The sequence below is a fragment of the Ursus arctos genome, unplaced genomic scaffold (assembly GCF_023065955.2).
Source record: "Ursus arctos isolate Adak ecotype North America unplaced genomic scaffold, UrsArc2.0 scaffold_24, whole genome shotgun sequence".
Classification (NCBI taxonomy): Eukaryota; Metazoa; Chordata; class Mammalia; order Carnivora; family Ursidae; genus Ursus; species Ursus arctos.
In genome coordinates this window covers 14,483,198-14,509,312 of record NW_026622919.1, presented here as the reverse complement: position 1 = coordinate 14,509,312, position 26,115 = coordinate 14,483,198, and the positions used below count along the sequence as shown (strand labels likewise).

General features: G+C 54.0%; 3 protein-coding genes across 10 annotated transcripts in view; 1 reads left to right on the top strand and 2 right to left on the bottom strand.

The window, feature by feature from the left end:
* Positions 1 to 1,582, bottom strand: part of SCN4A (sodium voltage-gated channel alpha subunit 4) — a 43,411-nt gene extending 41,829 nt beyond the window's left edge. The window contains exon 1 of the mRNA XM_057318064.1: positions 1,393 to 1,582. The gene's annotated coding sequence lies outside the window, so the exon portion shown is untranslated. The remainder of the gene's footprint in view (positions 1 to 1,392) is intronic.
* Positions 1,583 to 7,791: 6,209 nt separating this feature from the next.
* On the top strand, positions 7,792 to 12,923 carry PRR29 (proline rich 29). Its single transcript, XM_044389135.3, has 6 exons — positions 7,792 to 8,111; positions 8,396 to 8,471; positions 8,657 to 8,763; positions 9,679 to 9,911; positions 10,073 to 10,149; positions 10,339 to 12,923. Exons 1-6 carry the CDS (start codon positions 8,052 to 8,054, stop codon positions 10,365 to 10,367), a joined length of 582 nt encoding a protein of 193 aa, XP_044245070.2. The 5' UTR covers positions 7,792 to 8,051; the 3' UTR covers positions 10,368 to 12,923.
* Positions 11,212 to 24,932, bottom strand: ICAM2 (intercellular adhesion molecule 2). Of its 8 annotated transcripts, XM_057318067.1 has the most exons (7): positions 24,097 to 24,856; positions 23,633 to 23,703; positions 22,128 to 22,236; positions 15,980 to 16,084; positions 13,940 to 14,203; positions 12,230 to 12,550; positions 11,212 to 11,547 (listed from the first exon to the last, which is right to left on the bottom strand). In XM_057318067.1, exons 4-7 carry the CDS (start codon positions 16,038 to 16,040, stop codon positions 11,399 to 11,401), a joined length of 795 nt encoding a protein of 264 aa, XP_057174050.1. In that variant the 5' UTR covers positions 16,041 to 16,084; positions 22,128 to 22,236; positions 23,633 to 23,703; positions 24,097 to 24,856; the 3' UTR covers positions 11,212 to 11,398. The 8 variants fall into 8 exon arrangements, with proteins under 8 accessions (XP_057174050.1, XP_026368265.3, XP_057174049.1 ...); XM_026512480.4 differs by lacking the exon at positions 22,128 to 22,236; XM_057318066.1 differs by lacking the exon at positions 24,097 to 24,856 and having other exon boundaries at positions 23,633 to 24,037.
* Positions 24,933 to 26,115: the final 1,183 nt, after the last annotated feature.

Below are 26,115 nucleotides of genomic sequence, written 5' to 3'. Positions count from 1 at the left end.
CTCAGCTCAGGGCCCTGGGGGGCAGTCACAGCTTTGGTCATAGACGAATGACAACAGTGCCCATCATGGCCCTTCCCTACCTCTCTGTCAGCCCCTTCCCCTCTCCACACTAGTCAGACTGGCCACAAACTGGTCTTGAGCTACTCTCCTCGAGCTGGCTCCTCCATAGAGTCTAAACTCGAGGGCCTTCAAAGCTCCTTTGGGCTCTGCCCTTCCCATGCAGGCCCCGGCTGCAGGTGGTATGGGTGGGAGGGGGACATGTTTAGTATCCACCAGGAGGGCCCCCTCCCCACCCCGGGGCAGTGTGAGCCCTCATGGTGCCTGGGCCGCGTGCTCCCAAAGGGCAGGGGAAGGGGCTGCGAGACACAGTACTTAGCCAGGTGGAGTGGGAAGGCGCTCAGGCCCCCCGTGCCACACCAGTGCCTTCTTGGAAAGCCTCAAAAGCCCCCATCCCACCCTCAGGGCCCTCTAGATGGGGACTCCCCAATCTTCTGAACAAATGCCTCCCTCAGATAAGCATCACCACACTCCTCTCAAACCCCTTCTCCTACCTCCGCTTGGACCTTTCGGCTTCTGGCCCTAGCCGCTGCCTGCCCCCTCCTCTGGCCCCCGTGACCCCCTCTGCCAGCAGGGAGGGGGAGGGGGGCTGTGCTCTGCCCTGGCGCCGCGCTTCCGGCCCTGCACCGTGACCCCGAGTCTCCTCCTGAATCCCCCAGTGGCCCCTCAGTGCCGTGGCCCCATCTTCTCCCCCCGCCTCCCGGGCCAGGCTCTCTGCCTTCCCCACTTGTCCAGGAAAGGAGTCCAGCCTCGCCACAAGCTGGTGGCGGGCAGAGCCCGGGCGCTGCAGCCTGAGATGTGTCCTCTGCTGGCATCTGGAAGATTCCTGTTTCAGCAGAGCAAAGGCCGCCACCACCCCCCACCCGGCCTCCTGCCGCTCTCCTCCCCCCACAGCCCTGCCCCCCGGGCCGTGGAGCCACCGTGAACTGGCTGAGCCGCACCAGGAATAGGCGTCTTGGCTTCTGTACGCTCCGCTCCTGAAGACACTCGGCCTGTCCCGTCCCCAGGGTCACCCTGCGCTCGTCTGGAGCCGAGCCTTCGCCACTGGGCCATTGGTGACCAGGGCAAGGACCCTTGCTGAGGGCAAAGCCAGCCAGCCAGGGGCACTAAGGGCAGCCGACGGGGGCCCCAAGAGGCGAGTTTGGGGACGGGGAGGGTCAAGGCACAAGGAGCTCGGCAGTGGCCGGAGCAGGCCCCGGTGTGGGCAGGAGGACAGCGGTGCCCCGAGTGAAGCGGTGGCTTCCTTGAAGCCAGGCTGGGCACGGGGCCAGGGTGCCCTGCTCCTCGGGGTGGCTGGCCCTCGGGGTGCCGGCAGGGGCGGGGTGCGGTACTCACTGTTGGACAGGAGCGGAGTGCTTGCGGCCGAGCCTGGAGCGCCGTGCCCACCTCGGGCTGGGGCTGGGACTCTGGGGGACTTGGCCGGGGGGCCGGCCGGCGGGGACAGCTGCAGCCGCTGATGTCACAGGGTCATGAGTGAAACCTGAGGACTGGGCCAATCTTCAGGTGGGAGCCTGGGCCGCGCTTCCCTCACCGGGTGTGCTGGGTGTGCTCGGGCTCAGCCCGGGGCCGCCGGGGCTAGGGGGCCACTGGTACACGCTTGCTACACGCACACGCACGCACGCACACGCACACACATGCGCACACGCAGCGGGGCACACGTATGAGCCCATTCCCGCAGGTCCTCTCCCACCCTTGAGGAGCTTACCCAGCCTCATTCTACACGCCAGTCTCCTTTCACACTCATTCCCGGGAGCCCCGGTGGCACATGGCAGCTTGCACACTCACACTCGCTCTGGTACACACTCACGGACGCATCTCACCACAAATGCCACACCCGCACATGCTCAGCCATACACATAAATCACCCTTCATCCATTCACACAAACCCTTCCACTGTGTGTTACACCGTTCCCACACACGCTTACTGCTCACGCAAACACGCTCCCGCTCTCACATCAGCTCGTGTGTATCCTTGTATTGTTATATACATGCAGTCACATCTACTCTCCTGCCCAGGCAAACACGAACGCTACGTACCCCGGACACTAGGCTTTTACCACGTGCATGTCTGTGTGCACACACACCCATACGCACGGTCACGCTCGGGCATTCACGCATGTGCATGCATGTTCCTTAGATCCGTACCATTGTCTTGTCCACGTTCCTGTTCACACGTACACAGGGCCACCGGTGTGTACCTATGGTCACTAGATTTTCATTTAGTGTATGCCTGCATACACACACACACACACACACACACACGCACACACACACGCACACACAACTGTCGGCTGGACAACATAGAAGTCTCAAGAGTCATTTCTCCACCACCACTCGCCCCCCCCCACCCCCACCACCATCCCACTGGCTAGACATCTGTCCCTCAGAGCCTGGGGAGCGGTGGGTGGGTGGGTGGGTGGGGCGCAGGATAAGGTGGGTTTAGCCTCCCCCCCCATTCTAGGGCTGTGATGACCCCTAGTGGAGCTGTTGTGAAATGACCCATCTCCCAGCTCTCCCACCATGCTTGCCCCAGGCGGACAAGAGAACCCCTGGCTGAATCCAGAGTCACTGCTCCCCAAAGCTCCCTGCATTGCTCCCCCCAGTCTCCCATGCCAGTCCCTGACACTGTCTTTTCTGGTAACCAGAACTCCAGCTGAACTGAGCCCAGGACAGAGAGGGCTTTGTGAGGGGCCCAGGAAGGCCTGGGGGGTGGTCACCCTCAGTCCTGGAGGTTGGATGGCATCTCTCCTCCCAGCGACTCTCGGTAGACCCAGCCTCAGCCTTGTCGAGCCCCTCCTAGGGGGGCAGGCCTGGCTGTGGGTTGAGAAGTTCTTGCTATGCTGGCACTGCCCACATCTCAGCCCAGGTGAGTCACTTCTCACCCTCAGATGTGTGCTCCAAACCGACAGGTGTGGAGTTGGTGTTCTCTGTGCGTGGTTCTTATGCTGCTTGGCTCACGCACCTTTCTGACACACGTTTTCCATGTGGTTTTACTGCTAATGTGATCCGGGTGTCTGAGTGCCCCTGCCTCTTCTTTGCAAGGATCTTCTTCCTTTAGCACTCAGAGGAAAAGCAAACATTTTGTCTCTTCCTTCCCAAGTTGTCTCCCTGAACTGTTCCCTGGGGCTCCTGTCATCACTCATGGCCCTGCTGTGGCTCCAGTTTGCTTTGCTGCTGGCTACTGTCCCCCTGGTAGCTCACTCTTTCCTGTCTGTGGGCACTGGAGGAGAGGCGGTGGTTAGGCAGCTGTCATTCCCATTTATGGTCTCTACCTGGGCACTGCCTTGAGCTCTATGAGGTAAGAATTTCTTTAATGAGGGGTTGAAGTAATTGAAGGGAATTGTAACATACGAAGTGGGGGGCGGCTGATGCATTCGGTTGTCTGGGTTGTACACTGTACAATTGTGGGCACCAATCACATTTGTAATTATAGATTCATGTATTTAAGATGATAATTGTCTAGCAGATGGTAGCAAACTATCTAGGGGCTAATTTTTCTATTTTGCACAAGATATCATTTGGACTAGGAATAAGGCTGATTGGAAAACCAAAGCTAAACGTGAAATATGACTTTTTTCCACAGCCCAAGGGGAAGGAATGCCTCCCTCTTTTGATGACAATATTCCTTCTTCCTTTGGGGAACTGCTCCTTCCCTACTCCAAATATGTCATCCTGGTGTGGCTGCTGATTACATCCCCTGCCTCGGCCACGAAGATGGCCATGTCACCCAGGTCTGGTCAATCCTCTTGGCCACAGTGTTTGGTCCCAAAGCTGGACATGTGGCACAAGCAGGGTCAATCATAGTCCTTCCTGGGGATTTATGTGTATCCATACAAAAGAAAGGTAATCTCTCTCTCCTCAGGATTCTCTAAGTTTGTGTAGAGTACCTGAAGTGAGTCTGAAGGTGCCCAAAATATGTCTCCCACCGAGTGGAAGAGCCTCTGTGTGGGATGAGGGAATGTGAACCCCACACACAGGTGGGGGACATGAGAGAGGGACCTGAAGACCCTGCTTGACCCCTGAGTCAGTGGGACTACAGAGCAGCCCCGTCACTGTCCTCCCCCATCACATGAGCCAGAAAGCAACCCTTTTCCTTAAGCTAGTTTAGGGTGAGTTTCAGTTGCCCGCAGACACAAGAATTCTGCAGAATAGAACCACCTTTCAGAAAATCCTACCCTGACCTGCAGGAACTGGCCCTCTCCTACCCTGTCCTGGCTACTACCCCCCCCGCCCCTCACCCCCACCTGGGCTTCAGTTTTCTCCCTGAGCCATTCACTCAGGGGGACTTCCTGGGAGCTTCAGCAGGGGCTCCCCCACGGTTGGCACCCCAATTCCAGGGAGTAGGGGAGGGGCTCTGGGCTCCACCCCACAGCTCTATTCCAAGTGGGGATGGGACCTTGAAACTGAGTCCCCACCACCGTGCATCCCACTGGTGCTGTCTACACTTTATAAGTCCCCAAAGTACCACCAGGGCCCTGTCAGGCAAAACCACACACACACACACACACACACACACACACACACACACACACCTCACAAAGAGAGCCACTATTTGGAGAAACAGCATAGTCAGAGCCTCTAAGCAGAAAAATGGGATTTCTTTCCTGTGGTATGTTCAAGGGCTTCCCAACAGAGCCAGTCAGTCATGCAACCAGCTCCTTCCAATTAGCGCCTCGTTAGGACCTGGGCCCAAGAAAAGGGCCTGCTGTTGGGTCCTCCGTCTCTGCTCAGCACTTCCTCATCTGTACCAAAAAGAAACACTGAAATTTCCACCCGAGTTCTTAAAAAGACCCTTTTCTCTCCGTTCCCATCTGAGGAGGAGAGGAAGGAGCTCATTTTTTGTGTTTTTTTGTGCGCGTGTTGTTGTTCTTTTTTTAATGGCAGCACCTTCTTCCCTTTGAGCGACTTGCCTTCAGTTACACAACCCTCCCCTTATCCGAAGACACTGCGTATGTTCAATTTTCAACCCTTAAAAATAACACTGTGATGAACACACTTGAGGAGAAATCTTTTGCCATGTTGAGTTTATTCCCAGAAATAGATTTACCGAGGCGACAGGGAGGACTTTCGAAATATATATTGCTGTGGGACGCTCAGAAACAAACAAATGAAAAACCTGGTAAAACAAAACAAAACAACAACAACAAAAAAAACAAAGATGTGAATGAGAGTCCTCATGGAGACAAAATGAAAAGGAAATAGGTGGAGTGTTCAGTGCCTCAAAGAAAATAATAGTGGGCCAGGCAAGTGGCCGGAAAGTCACCTCCTCCACTGTCGGACTAATGTTAGATCTTCTATAAGCAAAATAGCTCCGACAGATAAGCGTGCGCGGTTTTTCCATTCTTCGAAGGGCAAATGCCTTCGTTTCCTTTGACAAAGAACACTACTCGCATACAGAAGCCAGGCAGTTTTTACCTCAGCCCTGTCTTCCAAAGCCCATGTGGGGTCAACATGTGATCTTATATCTGAGGTAGTGAAGTAATCACCAGTCCCTGCCTGTTTTCTACAGCAGTCTCCAACCTGCTCTGGGCTGCTTTTATTTATTTTCCTTTAAAAAATATTTTATTTATTTATTTGAGAGAGAGCACGCGCGCACACACAATTTGGGGGAGGGGCATTGGGAGAGGAAGAAGCAGGCTCCCCACTGAGCAGGGAGCCCCATGCGGGGCTCGATCCCAGGACCCCAGGATCATGACATGACCTGAGCTGAAAGCAGATGCTTAACCACTTAACTGACTGAGCCACCCAGGTACCCCTCTGGGATGCTTTTAGTCAGAGGAGGGTGGTGACTTCCTGCTGGCCTCCCTGCCTCCAGCTTTGCCTCAGTTTAATCCATTGACTGTTATACTCCCAGATGAATTTTCTTCACTGTCTGTTTCAGTATTTTACCTCACCGAACACAAATTTATCATAGAGCTACTAGTATTGCTTTTTTCCAGGAGTTTTTAGCAGCCTGGGGGCAGACACAGAGAGAATGGGAGGCTGGTGTCTTAGTTTGGAGAAATGACGGAGAAAGGAAAAAAGCCAGTGAAGTGTGTATTTGGTTGGTAAGTAGGTTATAACTGGGACACGTGGGACTGTTGAGAGACTTTGGGGAGGATTCTCCCAGAGTTGACCCACTGAGGCCAGCGGGCTCTACCATCAAGTGCTGTCCCTTAAATGTGTCAGGGTTGCATGGGATGACTTCTGACCTGCTTTCTGGCCAGAAAATATCCCTAGGTGGAGACACTGTAGGTGAGTGCAGGACCCAGCTGTTTACTGTTGGGAGGATACCTCCCCATCAGACATTTGTTCTTCCTAATTCTCGTTGACATACACTAAGATGTGAGGAACAAGATGAATCTTCCTGAAACACGGCTGTGCACACGTCACCCCCTATTTCTCTCCTGCTCAGAACTCACCAAGAGCTCTCCATTACCCACATGGCACAGCCTAAATTCTATGACCTGGCCTGCGAGTCTGACCTGTTTTTGCCTAGGCTGCTGGAACGTCTCTCTGTCCAGACCCTCCACTACAGTCAGACAGTGTGACCACTGGATCATTACAGGCCCTGTCGGTTCCTGCCCCTGTGCCTTTGCTCGGGCAGTGTCCCCAGCCTGGGTCGCCCTCTCTCTCTCCCACACTGCTTGACACCATTCCAAGGTCTTCCACTTCAGAATTCTATCCCTCAGTGATCAGTTCATCTCTTTTTATGACCCCTTCTTCTATGTCTCACCCACAGGGGGCTTTGCATAGCCTTGTATTTTTGCTTTCTTCCCATGGGTACGTTTTCACTTCCCAACGATGCTGGGACCAGAAAGAATACACTCCTGTGTCTCCAGTGTTCAGAAGGGCATCTCGCACACACAGGCCCCTCCTTGGTCAAGGTTTTGCTGATGGTAAACACAAGGACTGGTTTCACCCCTCTTACTGCAATGAGGGTACAGAAAGACACACCTCTGTGCTCAGCCCACTTCCCCAGGGCCTGTCACCACATTGCCCGATGTCAGCTTGGTGGACACTGAAGCTATAAGACTCACAGCTAATGCTCTGCCCACAGGCCCCCTCCCAGGGACTAAGGCACAAAAGAGGAGGTGGGAATGGTCTTCGTGGTTCTAGATACCAGGACTGCCAGGAAGAGGAGCTGAACAGAAGTAGGGGGTGGGGGAAGGGCAACTCAAGGGGTGCTAATCCCAGCTTCCTGTCTGGATTTTCCTTGACTGCTGCTCAGGGCCTATCTTAGGATGGTCACAGCTGCCGAAATAGATCTCTCCCCTCACCTGTTCTGAAGCAAAGAAGACCTTGATAACTTCCTGTCAAAAGAATGCATACTTTGGTAATTTTTCCAGGATGTGGGACAATAATGGGGGCACTGGTGCTGACCTCCCCAGGCTTCTCCACCTCTGCAAAGCAGCAGCCAGGAATGAGGGGGCAAACAGCCAGGAGGGGGCAGTCAAAGGGCCAGCCACCTGTTTCTGGTCAGGGCCCAGCCTTTTCTGTGAACTTGGTTGATGTTTCCGTCCTTGGTCTGCTCCAGAAACCACTCCTGGCCCAAAGGACGTCCCTCTGATTTAGGGTGACAGAGAATATACCCTCTGTCCTCCTCACTCACCTGCCCTTCCCTGCCAAGCCAGCTCCTACGGAACTTTCTATTTCTGCTTAACTCATCATCCCAGCCAATTCTGGGATCTGAAAACCAAGTGTTTGCATTGGGGCCGGTCTCCCCAGCCCCTCACTCATTCACTGAACAAACATGAGAACCCCCCCCCCGCCCCCGGCAAGACGCTATGCCGGCCACCCGGGGTGCTGGAGGTGGACGTCCGGCAGAGCGACCCGCCTCCTGGGGGAGGGAGGCCTCGGGGACTCCTTGTCCCAGAGGGGAAGAGAGCAGGAGGTGAGAAAGGAGAGCAGAGCGAGCCCCGAGCACCGCAGTCGGGGAGGGACCTGCGCATGCGTGGGAGGACACTTTGGCGTCGCGCAAGTCGCCTAGGTAACCCTGACCCGCAGGAGCCCGCATGGCCTCCGGCACTGGAGGGAGCTGGGGTCAGCCCCCACGGCAGAGTGCCTCCCTGACGGTGAGAGCTGAGCAGCCTTTTACCGGGGAGGCCTGAGGGATGGCTGATTGGGGAGCCGTCCCTGGAGGGGCCGAACCTTGGAGGGAGTGGGCTGGGTGCGGAGAGCGACCCCAGCCGCAGAGGAGAACCAGGAGGGGAACCAGGAGGCCGTGGGCTGGCGGGGAGGAGAATGAGGCCCCAGCGGAGTGAGGGAGGCCACTCGCGGGGTGCACGGGCGGGGGGTGCGGGAAGTTGGCCCTGATCCCTTGCCCGCCTCTCCTGGCTGAGTCTCCCGTTCCCCCCAGCCCTGGGTGACCGTCCTGCAGCCCGCCGCGTGGGCCGTCCCACCGCCGCCGCCGCAGCCGGGCCGAGTGAAGGAAGGTGAGACTCGGGGCTCACCAGGCTCGTACCCCACTCTGCTTCGCACATCCTCTGGGCGTCCTCGCTGCACCTCCCTTCCGCGCCGTCTGGGGCTGGGCGTTGGGCGGTCGGGGGGTAAGGCCCTGGGATGGGGCGGTGGGCAGGAGGCCTGGTGTGGGCCTGCTGACCCCCCCACCCCGCCCTAGACCTGCTGGAGCTGATGTTGCTGCAGAACGCACAGATGCACCAGCTGCTGCTGAGTGGCCTGGCGGCAGGCACGCTCAACCCGAGCCCAGGCTCTTGCCACCCGCAGGTGCGTCTGCTGGGGGTGGGGTGGAGGTGTGCCGCCAGGGCCTTCCACCTGCAGGTCCAAGGGTGGGGATCCATCTGGGGTGGATCCTGGAGAAAAAGACCCAGCTGGGTCCCTTTGGCATCTGTTATGTGCCAGGCTCCCAAGTCAGCAGCCTCCCTGGGGTGGGAGTCCCCAAATCCAGACCACTCTCGTCTTGTTTTCAAGGTCTCCCTGCAGCGCATCCCCTACTAGACTGCAGGCCCTGAGTCTGCTTGGTGCCTGATACTTATTAGGTGCTCAAGTGATATTTGTTGAAAAAGTGAAAAAAATAAATGAATGACTATGAATACAAGGCGACTTCATCCCCACTGGCACAGGGAGAGGGATAAGGCATGAGCGCACACTCACTGGGGAATGAGGAAAGGCTCCTTGGAGGAGCAGGTGACTTTAGAACCACCCCTTGAAAACCAGGTAGGATTCTGCCGCTTGGAGGAGGCCAGGTTGTGTCTACCATCCAGGCTGGCAGGAGCTGCCGCTACGCCTCATGCCCTGGCCGTCAGGGAGCCCCTGGGATGAGCACCCCATCTTCCTGATGGGGCACGGGTGGGTCCAGGGGCTGGGGGCGAGGCCAGACACAGGTCACTGGACTCCTGACCCTGCTCTGGAGCCATACCTGGATCCTTCCAGTCCCTGCTCGGCCACTTATTAGCTGGGTGACCTTAGACAAGTCGCTCAACCTCTTTGAGCCTCAGTTTTGCCTCCCGCAAGATAAGGAATAGACCTCTCCGAAGTCCCTGGCTTGCCTGCAGTAGCTGCTCAATAAAGGGAAGCCATTTTGTGATGTTCCTCTGGAGAAATTAGAAGAACAGAGAAGTGGGGGTAGGGACGCTGGGTCCTCTATCATCATCCCTCCTCCCCCTTTCCCACAATCCCCAGGTCTACCTGGAGGGTCAACAGGAGGAGGAGGAGGAAGAGGAGGAGGAGGTGATGCAAGCCCAGGAGGAAGGGCCTTTGGTGTTTCATCACCACTACCTGCCCTGCCCGATGCCCATGCTGGGCCCCTCGCTCCCCTGGCCAGTCCCTTTCCTTTCCATCCCCCCACATCAGCCCCACTTGCAGGACACAGCCAGGATTCAGCACTGCCCTCCTGCCTCTGGGAAAAGGGTGGGGTAAGTGAGGCTGGAGGATCTGGGCATTGCCAGGGCCCTGCCCTGGGGCTGGGCTGGAAGAGCTCACCAGGAGCTGGGAGTGGGGTGGGGATACTTCTGGGTGAGACCCCAGAGACCACTTCTGATGGGATGTGGTCTTTCTTTTCTTTTCTCCATGTTAGGAGAACCGTAACCGTGCCCCCACCCCCACCCCCCAGTGCCACAGGCACTGTGGGTGCGGATGTACCCCCTGCTTCAGGTAGGGGGAGGGTGGGTGGGCAGTGGGGCCCAGGCCGGGGATGGGTCAGGAGGCCAGGAGGGCCATGTTGGGGGGCGGGGGAGTGCCTATCATCACTGCTGCAGGCAACTGGCCTGTCCCCTTCCCTTTTGCTCCTTGGGGTCCAGTGAGGCAGCAGGGAGCCAAGATAAGGGTGCTGTCTCTCCCCAGACTACTATGATGCCGAGAGCCTACCATGAGGACAGACACCAGCCCTGGGACCCTGGTAGCTTCACCGCAGAGCTGGAAAGAGCCCTGGAGTCCCCAAGGGCCCCTCTAGTGCCTGGGACTCTGCACTCATGCCTGGCAGCCCTCCCTGCCCAGCCACAGCCAGGCTCCCTCCTGGGTGAATCAAAACTCTCTTCACCACATGGAGACCTTGAACTGGCCTGACATTTGCCCTGAAGTAAAGGCCCCTCTTAGCATCATCCAGGGCTGGGAAGCCGCCGCCAGCGAGGGGTCTGGGGGTCTGGGAACCAGAGCCCTCCCTCGACCTCCTCCACTCACCCCTGTCTGGGATGGCAGTGCTGTGGGGTCTTGGTGGCCTAATGACGGAGCAGGGGTGAGGGGAGGACTGCTTTTATTGTCCAAGGCTCTCTGAAGGCCTAGAGTAAAGGGAGAGAGGCTTGGCTCAGAAGGTCCTGGAGCTGAGCCAGTTCCCTTGGGCCCCACCCTTGCCCCAGGAAGCTGGCTCTTTTGGCAGAAAGAAGTCAGAGCCATGTCCTGCTCTGAGCGGAGTGGCCTGAGTCCCCCAGCGCCAAGTAGGAACAGAACGTCTCTCTGCCTCCCGGACCAGGGCGTGTCTCCCTCACCGTCCCTCAGGAGAAATTAGTCATTCAGGGCTCCGAGAGGATGGGTGTCTGGTGCCTGGACTGGTCAGTATGGCGGTGCCCCAGGGCTTGGGCTGGCTGGGGCTCTGGAAGGCCCCTGCAAACGAGAGGGTGGAGGGAGGCTTAGGAGCCCTCCCGGGAGAGAAGTCCAGGCCTGGCGGGTGCCTTTCCTGGCCGTGGTGTTCTATCCCAGGAGAAGACATGAGGCACAGGGTTAAGTCCAGGTGTTTATATGCAGACTAGAAAAGGAAATGACCCCGAAGTCCTTGGCTGCTTGGTACAGTCCTGCAGCCAGGGCTGGACCACAATGCTGAGGAGTCACGCTGAGTTCCAGTGGCTGCTGTGGCAGGGGCCGTGCCACTCATGTAGGCTGTGCCCAGTAGGCCCGACCTAGGTCCTACTTAAGCATCTTGTACCCCGTAGGCACCCATCCGCCTCTGGCGCCAGTGCTGGCCCAAGACAAAGCACAGGAGAATGGACGTCACAAACAAGAACAGCAGCACCGACACGACTGAGATGATGACGACCATCTGGTTGTCTGGCCTGGGCTCTGGGGAGGGAGGAGGGGGCAGTGGTCTTAGAAGTCCCCTGGTCCTCGATGCTAGAGCCCAAGGGGGAGGAAGGGTCCCCCTGTCACCCGCCCATGCCTTGTCCATCTTGCAGCCACCTGTGCTGCCGAGATGAATGGCTAATGGTGCAGGATCTTGGGGAAAGGTAGGCTGGGGTCTAGACCAGCAGCCAGCCCTCTGTGAGACCGCGAGGGCTGATGTTCCCCTGCCACCGGCCCTTGGCACCGGTGTACGCTGGCCACCGTGGCCTGGCCAGCGGCGTGGTCCGAGCCAAGCCCCACCCTGGACAGAGCTGAGGGAGCTTCTACCAAACTCTCTGAAGACAGAGAACACCTTGGCCATCAAGAGTCACAGAACGGCAGAGCTCCAGGGGACCTCAGGGCCCAACCTCTGAATGTAGAGAGGGGCCGTGGCCAGAGAGAGGAGGGTGACTTGGTCAAGGTCACGCAGTTCGCTAGTTGCTAAGCAACTAGTTCGGTTATAACATGGGCACTCGGAGAGAGCTTTGGGGACAAGCAAGAGGGAAGCCTCAGGATTCAGCATGGGGTCCCTGGGTGCCTGCCCCCTGAGCTGGCCCAGGGCGTGCCAAAGGCTCTTTCTTCCCCTAAGTACCAGAAGGCGAATGCCCTCTCCCACCCCTCCCACCCGGGGGGCACTCCTCACCGTAGACCTTGAGCATCTGGGGCTCGGAGACGCGGTGAAGGATGCTGCCACCGCGAGACCGCAGATCCAGGTGGGCGTGGCACAAGAAGTTGTGGCGGCTGTCTTCCCTGTGAGCCGTGCCGTTGTGCGTGACCGTGGCCCCTCGGGTGCCGTTCTTCTCCCCCGTAAAGGTCTTGTTGCACAGGGCCTCCTTGCCATGGAGCAGGGTGAGAGTGAGGCTCTCCAGGGGCTTCACAGCCGGCACGTGGCACTCGACAGTGAAGGGTCTCCCCGCAGCCACCCACGCGGGCTGTAGCTTCAGCAGCACTTGCTTTGGAGGGTCTGCAAGGAAGGAAGAGGGAGGCTGGTCAGGATGGGGTGCCGTCCCAGCAGCGCCCCCGCCGGCCTGGCCCATTCCCTGGCACCGCAGTGTTCTCGGCCTCGGCTGGCTGGACGTGGGGAGGAAGCGGGCTGGGACCTGGCCTGCTCTAGCATAAGGAGAGGAAGGAGGAAGCAGTTCAGGGTGAAGGATGGATTGGCTGGGAGTTTTACCAACATGGTGTTTTCTGGAATGGACAAGAATGGAGGTGGTCAGAGGGTCTACAAAGAGGAGGTCTAGAAATTGTGCAGCCAACCAGAAACAAAACATTTGGATCTGTCTCCTTCTTCTCCAGAAATCAAACACAAATTTCCATATTAAACCGCTGAATGACTGTATCGAGACTAAGAAGGGAGTGCTCACTGGAACTGGGCCAAGAGTTGTGGGGTCCTCACTTAAGGGGTGGGGGCTGGAGTCAGACCTGCCTTGCTTAGGTAGACCTGCCATCCTTTATCTATTAAACTGGGCCCTCAGTGGTGCCCTGGATTCCCTTTCGAACTAGAATACCTTGCCCCCATCACCCCAAGGTAATACGTTGGATTTAGAACATCTTTCTATTCACTTGATCCACTGATACTGGTCATGGGGAGGACCCAAGCCATACCTTGGTGCCGAGATGTTGAGAGAATCCTGCCCTGTGGGAAGGTCTCCATGGCCTGTGCACAGGTGTGTGTGAGTGATGGTCACACATTTGCCAGGGGCCCTCAGGAATATAAAAGCAGGGGCGCCTGGGTGGCTCAGTCGGTTAAGCATTCAATTCTCAGTTTCGGCTCGGGTCGTGATCGAGCCCTGCGTCCGGCTCCACGCTCACCACCGAGCCTGCTTGGGTTCTCTCTCCCTCTCCCCTCCTTTCCTCCCACCTCTCTCAAATAAATAAATAAATAAATAAATAAATAAATAAATCTAAAAAAAAATACATGTATATATAAAAGCACCAGGCAATGCCTTAACCTCTTCATGAGGCAAAGGGGCGACTGGAGAGCATGGCAGCCCTTCTGTTCATGCTCCGCTATTTGTGGTGGGGTGAGGGGTGTCCGGTGACGGGGCTGCTACTGAGTGGGGGAGGAGACTGTGAGCCCTGCCCGGGAAATGACTTGTAAATCTGTGCAAACCTTGCTTGGATTGCCCTCTGAGCAAGCCTCGGAGCCGGCATGACCAGCAGGCTCAAGGAGGCCAGTGAAGGGTGTGAGCAGATTCTGAGCCCATGGCCGGGGTCCTGCTCCTCATCACCCCAGGAGCCCAGGGAGGTGGGGACCACAGCGAATGCCCAGGAGCAGTAACAGAGTAGCTCTGCAAAATCAGCAGACACGGGCTCTGCCCCAGGGAGGAAGGCCCCGCAGGGCGGCACTCACAGAACACGCTGACATCGAGACTCTTTAGCTTCTGATCCCCGAAGCAGGTGAAGTAGCAGTAGATGACTGTGTCCTGGGAGATGTTGGAGACCAAGTACTGGTTCCATTGAGGTCCGGACTGCAGCAGGCTCTTGGTGAGGGCGGTCTCCAGGCCGCCGGCCTCAGGCTGGGCACAGCTGGTACTACAGTTGACCAACTTGGACCCTCCAGGCTCCACCAGCAGCTGCTCTGGATACATGCGTATCTCGAAGCCCTCTCCAGACCCTGGAAGATCAGAAAGACGGGGCAGCAAATGTCTCTGCTGCCCGGCCCAGGGGACCTGCCCACCACTGGCAGTCTGATCAAGGGGCAGGTGCCCAAGAAGATAGGCCAGAGATGGCCCCTCTGCCGCTCTCCCCTTGTTCAGGTCTTATGTCTTGCCTCGTGTCTAGACGGTGGAGGCTACCCCACAGCGGTCTCCCTGCCTCTGGTCACTCTTCCTCCAGCCTTCAGATGAGTCTTCTCCACATACATCTTCCATCTCCATGCAGAGGGATCCTATACGACCTTCAAAGCCCAGCCCAAATGTCCCCTCCTCCATGAAGACCTCTCAAAGATGGAGGTGGACTGGGTCCTCTGGACCTCTGTGGCCCTGGGTTCAACCCTTTCCTCCCTCCTTTCCTATCTTCTGCAAATACTTTTTGAATACTTGCTGTGTGCCAGGCACTGTTCTAGGCTCTGACGTCGTAGCAGTGACCAAAGCAGACCAAACCCTGCCTTGCAGAGCTCACATTATCGTTAAGGGACAGACAATACTCAAGTGAAATAGCCGGGCTGTCAGAGGGTGATCAGTGCCTGGGGCAGGAAACCGAGATGGGGAGGAGCTGCCACTTTAATAGGGTAGTCAGCACAGGCCTCACCCAGGCATGGACATTTGAGCAAAGACATGGAAGAGGTGGGTGTGAGCCCTGCAGATACCTGGGGAGCGGGGAGTGTTCCCAGTGTCGAGACCCTGGGTCAAGGTCTTGACCTTGGTGTGCTTGAGGAACGGCAAGATCAAGATGGCCAGAGCTCAGTGAGGAGGAAGGCAGGGGGAGAGGAGTTCAGGAAGGTAACGGGACCCCCTTGCAGATGATTGGTATCCATGCTGACTCTCGCTCAGATGTTTTAGAGCTTCTAGAAGGCAGGGCCCAGATTTCCCTCAGTGCTTAGCACCATGCCCTGTGTGTGATGGACATTCAGAAGTATTTGATGCATCAAGATTGGGTCCTCAGAGCTCACCTCCCACTCAGAAGGTCCTTGATCTCAACCAGCTGGGCCTGTCCTGTGCTCCCTCCACAGCAGCACGTCCCCACTCAGCCCTCAGCGAGTGGCATATAATGAAGTGGCAAGAAAGGAGCGTTGCAGGTAGACAGAGCTGGATTTGAATCCTGAGTTTGCCGTGTACCAGCTGTATCACCCTGGGCAAGGTGCTTTCTCTCTCGGAACCTGTTTCTTCATCTGTCAAATGGGCTAGTAATCCCTTTCCTGCAGGGTTGTGGTGAGCTAGCCCTTGAAAAGCACCTGATAGGTTGTCCAAAACAGAGTGCTCAGCACATGCTAGCATTTTCCTTCACAGGGCCCTGACTCCCTGGAGGAGGGTTTGGCTTCCCTTTGATGGTAGTCAAAAGGCCATGTTCTGCTGCCCCCTGCTGTCCCTGGGCCACATCCCAGGAACACTGGGGCATTCCCTCACCTTCCCTTGAACCCCAGCCTCCCCTCCTGCCTCAAGCCCCCATGCAGCCCACCATTCAGCCTCCACGACCTGCCACTTCCACAGGCCATGAAGCCGTGGGGCCTGTTCAACCTGCCATCCAAAAGGCCAGCTTCCCCACTCCCCCATCCGGGATCATGGGGGAGCCAGGCTGGCACAGTATCCAGTACCCCGGGTGGGCTGCCACTGTGTTCAAAGCCTCAGTGATTTCAGGACCAGCCCCGCCTCCCATGCCTGAAGCCAGGGGGCAGGCAGCCCCCCCTCTGGGCTGGCACGTGCCAAGTCACCAACCCCAGGTACCAGCTCACCTGGGCAGCAGAACAGGGCAAGAAGGGCGGCGGGCAGGCCCCAACAACCAAAAGGGGACATCTCGAGTGGCAGCCACAGGCTCACTGGGAACAGCCGAGGGCCTCCTGAAGGGAGATGGTGGACCCAGGTCAGGGAGTGGTGGCCTAGAGCCACAGCCCGGAACCCCAGCCTTCTGTGAGCTGATGACCACATTTCCTCTCATTATCTGAGAGGTCTTCTGGAAGCCACGTGGAAGGCCAGCTCTCAGAGCTCCAGGCCTGCAGGAACACAGGCAGAGGAAGCTGGGAAGTAGCCGATAAGCTGGGGTATAAGCTGGCCTCTCGCCATGCTGCTGTGCAGGGGGCAGGGTGAGGGACTGGTACGCTTGTATGCGAGGGATGTGCGCGCACATGGGGTTCGGGGCCCTGCATGTGCACAAAGGACAGTGATGCCTACAAGCCCCAGACCTGAGAACCTCAAATCCTACAGGACACATTATCAAATTCCCTTTTGGGAAGAGAATATCTGAAGTCAGTCCTGTCCAGGACATGCCGTCTCCGTCGCAGAGCAGGCCAGGAGCTGGGCTTCTCTAAGGAGACCCAGGCAGGCAATGGAGGTCCTCCAGTGCACCCCCCCACCCCGCCTGGGCACGGCCACTTAAACCTTAACACCCACCAGGCTTGCAATCTCAACCCACCCTGAACTCAGCTGATAGGGACAACCTGAGGGAAGAGCTCCCAGGACAGTCCCCAGCAGCCCGGGCACAGACAGAGGTAATGGGGCTCAGTATGGCTGTAGCCCAAACCCCTAGCCTCCATTTCTAGGGCCTGGCTTATGGTGTCTCCCCCAACCCTTCCAGGCAGGGAGCCTTGGTCTGGGGAGGGGGGGCTCAGGGCCTGAGGCATTGCAGTGAGTTTCTAGGGAGGCTTTGTCAGCTACTGAGGGAATCCCCGGAAGCAGGAGTCCCTGGGGCCAGCAGGGCCTGGGAGAGGCAGGAGAGGAGCGGGTCTCCTTGCTTTATCAAGGGGCACCCCAACATCTTCAGGAACAGAGTTTGGCTTGCGAGGGTGGAGTGAAGTCATGCCCTTCTCTTTGGCTGCCGAGGCCAAAGGCTGTCACCACTGTGTGTGGTGGGCAAGGGCTGCTGGTCAGCCTGGATGCAGGGACGTCCCTGGACCGCACTGCTTCGGAGTAATGCAGAGAGAAGACAGAGGAAAGAGCGAGCGGTAACCCCAGCCCGGGGTCTGGTCCATGTGGCGCTGCAGGAAACGCTCCTCCAGCCTGCGGGGAGGCGGCGGGTGCAGCCCGGGGCTCAGACAGTGGCCACTGCTGTGGTGGAGACACTGTGGTTGCCACCGGGTCAGAATAATGATGATGATGAGAGCAAGACAGCAAAAATCATAAAGAAAATAATGCAGTAGTGAGCTGACTACAGATCAGCACTGTCATAAGCGCTCTGCCTCTGTGAGGTAGGTAGTATCACTGTCCCCGTCTCACCAATGGGGAAACTGAGGCACACAGCAATTGACTTGCCCAAAGTCACATCCCTGGGAGAGAGTGAAATTTTTATGTGTGAGAGGAAGCCCACAGAGCAGTGGCAAGAGAAGGATTCTTAGAAGCTACATCCCCAGGAGACCCTTGAGAGAGAAACGCAAGACCGCGGAAGGCCAAAGGAAATTGCTGGGAGCTTCCTTGCTGTGACGGGCTGGGCGGGGGTAGTGGTGGTGAGGTGTGTGTGTGTGTGTGTGTGTGTGTGTGTGTGTGTGTGTCTCATGCCCAGGGAGCTCCGAACAGCTTCTGGAAGGGTCTGTGCCTGTGAATCCCAACAGCACAGTCAGCTGGGCCAGCCTGACTCCATCCCCACCAGTGTTCAAGTGAAGCTTTTGGGGCCCACAGGTCCGGCTTTAAGCCCGTCAGCCCCTGTTCCCACCCACCACTTCCTCTCTGATCTCCAGGCATGGGAACATGGCTTTGCATCTGATAGCTTACACATCAACTTCCCCTCCCTCCCTGCCAGGCCGTCTACCCGCGAGGGCAGACGCTGACTCTAGAACCGTCTGCTGTTCCACCGCAGATATGGTAGGTAGTACCCGGTCAACAGCTGATGCCGAATAAGTGTTCTGTAAGAGGAAGGATGGAGGGACGGAAGAGTAAATGAATAGAAGTAGTTTGTCTTGGTGTTCAACCCGGAGAAGATTGGATGGGGGTCTTTCTTTCTGGGTCTGCCCAGCGTACCTTTCTCCTGCTGACATCTCTGCTGGCCCTCAAGCTGCGGAGCTGGGCTGAACACCTAACAAGGCCGATCAGGGCCCCTCACCCCCCAAGGATGGGCCCTCAGAGTGAAGCCCAGGCAGTGGTTTTCCTGGGACTCTCTGAACGGAACTGGTAGGAGCAAGCCCTTCCCTTTCTGATCCTAACAGCGGGCACCCCTGAGCCAGCAGCTGTCCGCGCTTATGACCCCAGCCAGTGAAGAAGCTGAGAGAAAGGAACTTGACTCAGTGGTGGTGGGAAGTTGACCCCGAATTGTCCCAGGCCAAGTGCTGGCTGGCTGGAGGAGCTGGTGATGACTTTGTGTGGCAGAAATGAAAAAGCTTTCTAGGCTGGAAGGGTCTGGCCCTTCAAACCTGCCCATGGGAGTCAGGGTCCTTGTGTACCCGGAGTTACTTGGAGCCCTGTTCTGCCTCACAGAACTTTTGGGGCAGAACGGGAAGGCGGTGGGGGGGAGGGCAGGGGGGAGTGCTGTACTTGCATGAGGCCGCAAGGCCTTCTGGGAAAGAGAATGAAGTGGATTCGGGGCCGGATGATCAGACCCTAGAAGGCCAGGATGGATGCTTCCAACAAAGAGGGAAGGCCACCGCTTCCTGTCACCAAGAAGTTGCTCAGGGATGAGAGGAACCAGACCATCATGTAGACAAGAGAAGAAATTCATGCTCCTTCTTGGAGAGCTGCTCCACCACCAAATACTCCCTGCCTTACTCTTCAGGTCTCTGAGTTTTCCAGCGAAGGGGTCAATAAAGCTGGAAGAGTTAAGATGGTCTGGAAGATACAAGAGGACTTGAGAGGAATGGAGATTGGTTTGGGGAGTGAACACATCTCTTCACAGGGCTGGGAAGGGTTTTGTCATGACTGGGTCTGAATCCAGTGACTCCTCTTCTGTTCCCAGCAAAACCCGTCTTTCAAGAACCAAGATGAGAGAAAGACACAGATAAACAGAGACTGAGAGAGTTTACCCCCAACATACCTCCACTAAAGGAACTTCTAAAAGTGTGCGTCCAGAAGAAAAAAGGATTGCGGGACAGTTTTCTATGCAAGAAGAAAGCACGAGAAAACAAAATGGCAAACGAATATGGAAAATAAATATGTAATATTTGTAATATTTAATTTGAGAAGTCTTAAAAAGTTCAAAGCTGAAATACTGGGCAATGATATTTAAGAGGATTACAGTTAAAGCTTTTTAAACTCTGCATTGTTCAGGAGGGAGGATAGCCTTTAAGTTATAATGAGCACGGTAAAATTTCAAGAAAAACCAGCAGAGAGAGAGTGTTTAAGTTCCAAACCACTAGAGAAGGTTAAAATGGCATGAAAACAACCTTCTATCAAAAGAATTAAAGGAGAAGAGCATGGAAGAAGAGGGACAAATGTAAATTTTTAAGAAGATCGTATTAAGAAGTCCAAATTTATAATAATCACAATAAGATGAAAAATTTAACTGTGGTTAAAAGAAAGAGATCTTCAGATAGATTTTTTTTAATCCTTGCCCTGAGGCGGCACCTGGCTGGCTCAGTCAGTGGGAGCATGAGACTCTTAATCTCGGAGTCATGAGTTCAAGCCCTATATTTGGAGCAGAGATTACTTAAAAATAAAATCTTAAAAGAAAGATTTAAAAAAAAAAATCCTTGCCCTGTGTTAATCTATTCCTGTCTGGTGTCTGGACTTAACGCAAGGACAATGCCTTGTATTCATAAATCAGTCACAACAGAACAGCCAGGAAGAGGAATAGTGCGTGGGCCTGCTACCTTTATAAATCCTCAAACTCTTAATGTGATTCAGGGCGATTCCCTTGGAAACGACAAGATCTCATGTGACTTGCATGACCTGGATAGGTTCCCTCTGGTGTCCCGGAGACCTGCTTTTCCTGCACACACAACTCAGGTCTGAGGCACTTTAGCTCTAGGCAGCTCACAGACAGACCACGCCTGCGCGTTTGTCAGACGTGGGTCGGAGGTGTCGGACTGAGAAGACGGATAACGTATGGATGGCAGCCCTCCTGACAGGAAGCGGAAACGGAGGGACTTTCCAAGTTGGAGAGAGAGGGTTTGGAAGGCAGTAACCTCTTGTGTCCTCCTCTGCTTAGATTTCTGGTGATACACCCTGTCACAAGGGTACTTCCCTCTGCCTTTTCTCAGCAAATCTTGATTTCCGATTACTAAGAGAAGGGGGGTAAGGAACGGGAAACTACGTTTAGTTGATGTGTATTCTCCGCTACGGACTGAAGTGAGGTTTTATTTAATTTTCATACAAAAATAAGGAACCATTCTACATTCTGATTATGCACTTGAGGAAGCAGGGCTCAGGTGAATTAATGATATGCCTAGGTCATGGCACTATTAAGTGACAGAGCGAGATGAGAACTTAGGAAACATCAGTGGTTGCCGGGGGCTGGGGAGAAGCGTCGGGTGAGTAGGCAGAGAACAGGAGTTTTAGGGCATGGAATGTACCACACCAAGAGGGAACACAAACGGAATTACGGACTTTGGGTGCCAGAGATGTGCCCGGGTAGGGGCGCCTGGGTGGCACAGCGGTTAAAGCGTCTGCCTTCGGCTCAGGGCGTGATCCCGGCGTTATGGGATCGAGCCCCACATCAGGCTCTTCCACTATGAGCCTGCTTCGTCCTCTCCCACTCCCCCTGCTTGTGTTCCCTCTCTCGCTGGTTGTCTCTATCTCTGTCAAATAAATAAATAAAATCTTAAAAAAAAAAAGTTGCACTTCAAGGGAGATGGATAGCCTTGAATTCTTGTATTAGAAAAAAAGTCAGAAATTAAGTGTTCAATATGGGTAAGTAGTCACAAAGTTAGAAAAAGAACAGCAAAGGAAACCCGAAAGTGACTCAAAAGGGAATCAAGAGCAGAAATCAAAGTAAACAAAACAACAAAGTAAATGCGAAAGGGAATAATAAAGAGCAAAAACCAACAAAATAGAAAACAAAGATACGGTAGACAGGATTAATAAAACCAAAAGTTCTTTGGAGAAACTAACAGCATGGGCAAATCTCTGGTGAAATCTACTTAGAAACAAAAGAAGGCTCAAGTCACGGTGATTAGGAATGAAAATGGGAACATAGCTACAGGATTACAATGAAGACAGTACAAATTTATGGAAACAGAAGGTCAATGTGGTTGCCAGTGGTTGGGGGGAGGGGAAGTGACTTGTTTCATCGGCATAGTTTCAGTTTCACAAGATGAAAACACTCTGGGGATTGGCTGCCAAACAGTGTGAATGCACTTAACCGATTCTACACTGAAAAACGGTTAAGATGGTAAATTTTGTTATGTGTATTTTACCACAATTAAAAATTTTAAAAGACTATAAATGACTTATGCCCCCCCAAAAGAAACAAAGCAGACCAAATCTTAGAAAAATATAATTTACCAAACTTGATTTGAGAAGAAATAAAAAGTCCGAATGGTTCTAGAACTATTGAAGAAACTGAATCCATAATTTAAAATCTTCCCACAAAGAAAATACCGGTCCAGAGAGTATTCACAAGTTTAAGTAGAGATAATTCTAATTTTATCAAAACTCTCCCTGAGAATGGAAAAAGCAGGAACACTAACTCTTTCTATGAGGCCAGGGTAACCTTAACATCAAAATGAGGCCAGTTCAGGATGAGAAAGAAAGTTTAGAGGCCAATCTCACTCATGAACATAGATGCAACAATCACACGAAAAATGCTAGCCAACCAAATCTAGCAGTGTGTAAATATATTTATCACATTCAAATTGAGCTTCTCTCGGGTATGCAAAAATTGTTTAACAGTAGAAGAAAACCTACACATATCATTTATTATGTTGGCAATAGAAGACTTTGGTGCCTATGTCACATCACCTCTGCCCTCCTCTGATATCGGCAGTACTTACTGTGGATAATTTCGTGCAAGCTTAGACTCACCTTACCCTGCAGTGTCCCACTTCATGTTTATACCATGTTCCTTTTTGCTTCTTGCCTCAGAGTCTTCTTCAGTGCTCGAGGAGCCACTTATTAGCCTGCTAAGTGGTTTCTAAAAGTGGGAGAGAAGTTCCCTAAGATGTAGCCCTCAACCAGTGAAGGACAGAGCTGGTGGATAGGAGCTCCGGCCTCTTTCTTCTCCTTCGGCAACTGTGGGAGGCATCTAGAAGGATTCCCCGAGGTCCCGGAGAGTTAGGCTCCCTTTGCCTGCTGCCATGACATCAGTCAAACACCTTTAATTGGCTTTTCTTCCTTCCCTGCGCGGTCCCCCTGCTCCTTGACTCCCTGCTTTCTGGGGTCACCTCTTAAATAACCTACCTGAACTCAAGTCCTTGTTCCAGGTTCTGCCTTTAAAGGAGCTCAAACTAAAAACTTACATTAACAGATTTAAGAAGAAAAACATAGGATCATCCAGAAAAAAAAAAAAAATCCTTTCAATATCCTTTCATGAAAAAGATCTTAGCAGATTGGAAGGAAAACTTTTTTTTAAGATTTCCTTTTTAAATAATCTCTATACCCAATGTGGGGCTCGAACTCACAACCCTGAGATCAAGAGTCACATGCTCCACCGACTGAGCCCGCCACGTACCCCTAGAAGGAAACTTCTTTAAACTGGTAAAGAGAACTTAACAAAAATCTTATGCATATATTATATTTAATGAGTAAATCTTGGGAGCATTTCCTATAAAAGCAGGAACCAGATGAGGCTGCCCACTCTCTTTGCTATTTTTAACATTGCTCCAGAGGTCCTAGACAGACTATCGGTATTTTCATATGATATGATTGCCTGGTTAGAAAATCCGAAAGAATGATCAGACAAGTTGATTCAAAATAACAAGGGATTTTAGCAAGGCAACTAGGTAGCAGATCAATATCCAAAAATAAGTTGCTTTTATGTCTATCAGTAACATACAATAATATAATTTTAAAAGCACACCATTTATAGCAGCAGTAAAAGAGGAATAAATAGCAAAACCTGTATAAGAAAGTTATAAAAGAGATTCATCAGGAACCCCACATGCAATCCCAAGAGGAAGGGGACCATCCCTTTCTCTCTGCATCCGCTCGGAGCACAGTTCCGATGGCTCAGGCCTCACCCACGTGGGCCCACGGACAAGAAGGCAGCCCCATGCTTCTAAATCTGTCACCTGATGACAGAGCAGGAGAGGAAGCAGGAGGACAAAAACAGGAAACAACCATAAAAGCAAGGTCAATCAACTCGTGAACTCAGAGATGACGGGGGGGGGGGGGGGGGGGGGGGGGGGGGGGGGGGCTTCACCCAGCGGGGAACATCTGCCCAGAAGGAACTCTGGGGATCTCTGCCCGCTTTCCCCTCAGTTCCCAGGGAAACAGGCCAAGAGAGGGGAAGGGACTAGAAGTCAGGCCTTGACAGTCCATCGGAAACCCCTTCCAGGCTGCCAAGAGGGAAGGGAGAGGCGTGACCTTACCCGTCGTCGTCTGCCGATGGGAGGACTGTGCTGGGCGGCAGGGGAAGCAGGGCGGCCCGGGGTCCGGCGGCCTGGAGAGGTGAAAGGGGACAAGGTGATCCCACCTCTGCGGTTGTGTGGTTCCGCGTGTGTGAAGTTAGACTCCGCCCGCCCCTCTCACGCCGGAGTCACGTGCTTTCCTGTGGCAGGCTCCCCCCTCAGACGAACCTCACTTTCAGACCACTCCTGTTTTTATTTTTTTTAAACTGGCAAAATGCACGCAACAGAAAAGCTACCATTTTAACCGTTTTTAGGGCGCCGTACCGTGGCCTTCGGGTACATCCACACTGTCCTGCAATCATCACCGCCCCCCGCCTCCAGAATGTTATCATCTTCCCAAACTGAAACTCCGTCCCATTAAACGCTAACTCCTGGTCCCAAACCCCTCCCAGCCCCTGGCAGCCACTGCTCTGTCCCGTCTTTACAAATCTGATCACTCCAGGAGCCGCATAGCAATGGGATCCAACAGTATCTGTCCTTTAGTGAGCGGCTTGTCATCCGCAGGATGTCCTCAAGGACCGTCCATGTCAGAGTCGGTGTCAGAATCTGCTTCCTTCTTAAGGCCGAGTAACACTGTGCCGCGTGGGCACACCGCCGTTCCCTATCTGTTCATTGGTTGATGGGCACCTGGGTCCCTCCCACCCTTTGGCTACTGTGCATAACGCTGCTATCGACGTGGGCACGGGTACCTCCTCGAGGCCCTGTTTTCAGCTCTTCGAGGTGTAGACCCCTTAAGTGGAATTACCGAGTCATAGGATAGTTCTAGGTGCAAGTTTTTGAGAAATTGCCGAACGATCTCCCCCCACTCTCTGTTTGGATGTGCAGTGTCTGTGCCGCTGGGAGCCTCTGATGAGCGGACAGTACCAGGATGGGCTGCCTGTTGTCCCCCTGCAGGAGGGCTTGTCACTGTCACAGAGCTGGGTCTTCCCTGTATTGACATGCCCTGCCATGAGAAACTTCTGTTTGTGACTAAGAACCATCGCTTTCGCTTTCTCAGATCTTGCCACATTTGCCACCTCACTTAGCAATTTAAAAAAAACCCCAGGGGCGCCTGGGTGGCACAGCGGTTAAGCGCCTGCCTTCGGCTCAGGGCGTGATCCCGGCATTATGGGATCGAGCCCCACATCAGGCTCATCCGCTATGAGCCTGCTTCTTCCTCTTCCACTCCCCCTGCTTGTGTTCCCTCTCTCGCTGGCTATCTCTGTCAAATAAATAAATAAAATCTTTAAAAAAATAAAATAAAAATAAATAAAAAAAAAATAAAAAAAACCCCAAAGACAACGAACCCTAGCAGAGTGGTTTTGTAGCAATAGGCAGAGAGCATCAAAGCCAGGGGCAGAGGTGGGTGCTGGGCAGGGCATCTCGCTCCCACAAGCCAGCCCCACATACCATTTAAATACCTGGCTTAGCAAAGTCACAAATTGGATCACGTGAGAGACCATGGGGCAGTCAAGGCCACGAACGCTGAGGGTCTGTTGAGTTCTGGAACAATCTCTCGGTATTTTTGTGCATCACTGTCTTCACAAAAGTTCTTTTTGGAACCTCCCTATCACACTGCTGGTGAAACAAAGCCAAGGTAGGATGTTGGGTGGGAGGGCATCAAGGCCCAAGACTCGGAGGAGCCCACGTGACTTGAAACTTTTGATGGTATCTGTCATAGACACAAATTAGGATGCATGTCTCACTTGCAATTTCCCTAGGAGTTATGTCTGGACTTGGTCCTTTTTGAGGGGGACCCCTCCTTCCTCTACCCTAGAAGGTTTTCTAAGGAGCTTCTGTCCTCTTACTCGACCCCACTTTCCTGCCAAATGATTGGTCCAAGTTGGCATCACGGTACCCCACCTTCAGGTCTTACCTTGAGGGATTTTGGTGGTGGTGGTGTTTAACAAGTTGGGGAAAGAGCCTTTTCCTGCCTGGTTGCAGAGTTCAGAGGACAGGTGCTACCTGAGGCTATCCCCTCATTCACAGGAAAGGGGGGAATCTGTAGAAGGTGAGGAGGTCAAAATGCACAGGGAAGAGGTGAAAACGTTCTGATGGTGTTCCAGCCCCTGGTTCCAGCCATTCCTGAGGCCTGTCCCTGAAGGTTGGTTTCCATGAGCCTATCCTTTCGCCAGTTTTGCTTAAGCCAGTGTCAGCTGGTTTCTGCCCTGTGCAACCAGAGTCTGGAGTAAGGAACCATGAATCATGCCGGAGAAACTGATCAGTCAACCAAGGAAAGTTCCAGAATAAAATTGCACATGCTTGGATTGGCTCTGGCACCAGTGGCTTAATTTGGTCCTGGGTCTTCACAACAAGAGGGTGGGTGAAAAGGCATCAATGTTTGAAGACATCTCCACATGCATTTTGGCTCAAGCATGTATTATGTATTATTAGGAAGTAATACAGCATTCTGGTGATTGCTTTTTGACTTCTCAGTTGGTGAAAACAACATTGCATTGAACTGA

Bases quoted from the DNA above. Each gene is read 5' to 3' on its own strand.
- PRR29 (XM_044389135.3), top strand. From the start codon at position 8,052: ATGGCCTCCGGCACTGGAGGGAGCTGGGGTCAGCCCCCACGGCAGAGT. The intron at 8,472-8,656 runs GTGAGACTCGGG...ACCCCGCCCTAG, and splicing joins GCCGGGCCGAGTGAAGGAAG to ACCTGCTGGAGCTGATGTTG. The intron at 8,764-9,678 runs GTGCGTCTGCTG...CACAATCCCCAG, and splicing joins CAGGCTCTTGCCACCCGCAG to GTCTACCTGGAGGGTCAACA.
- ICAM2 (XM_048225500.2), bottom strand. From the start codon at position 16,040: ATGTCCCCTTTTGGTTGTTGGGGCCTGCCCGCCGCCCTTCTTGCCCTG. The intron at 14,204-15,979 runs GTGAGCTGGTAC...CTGATCTTCCAG, and splicing joins TGCCCTGTTCTGCTGCCCAG to GGTCTGGAGAGGGCTTCGAG. The intron at 11,548-12,229 runs GTGAGGAGTGCC...CTCCCTCCCCAG, and splicing joins CCAGATGCTCAAGGTCTACG to AGCCCAGGCCAGACAACCAG.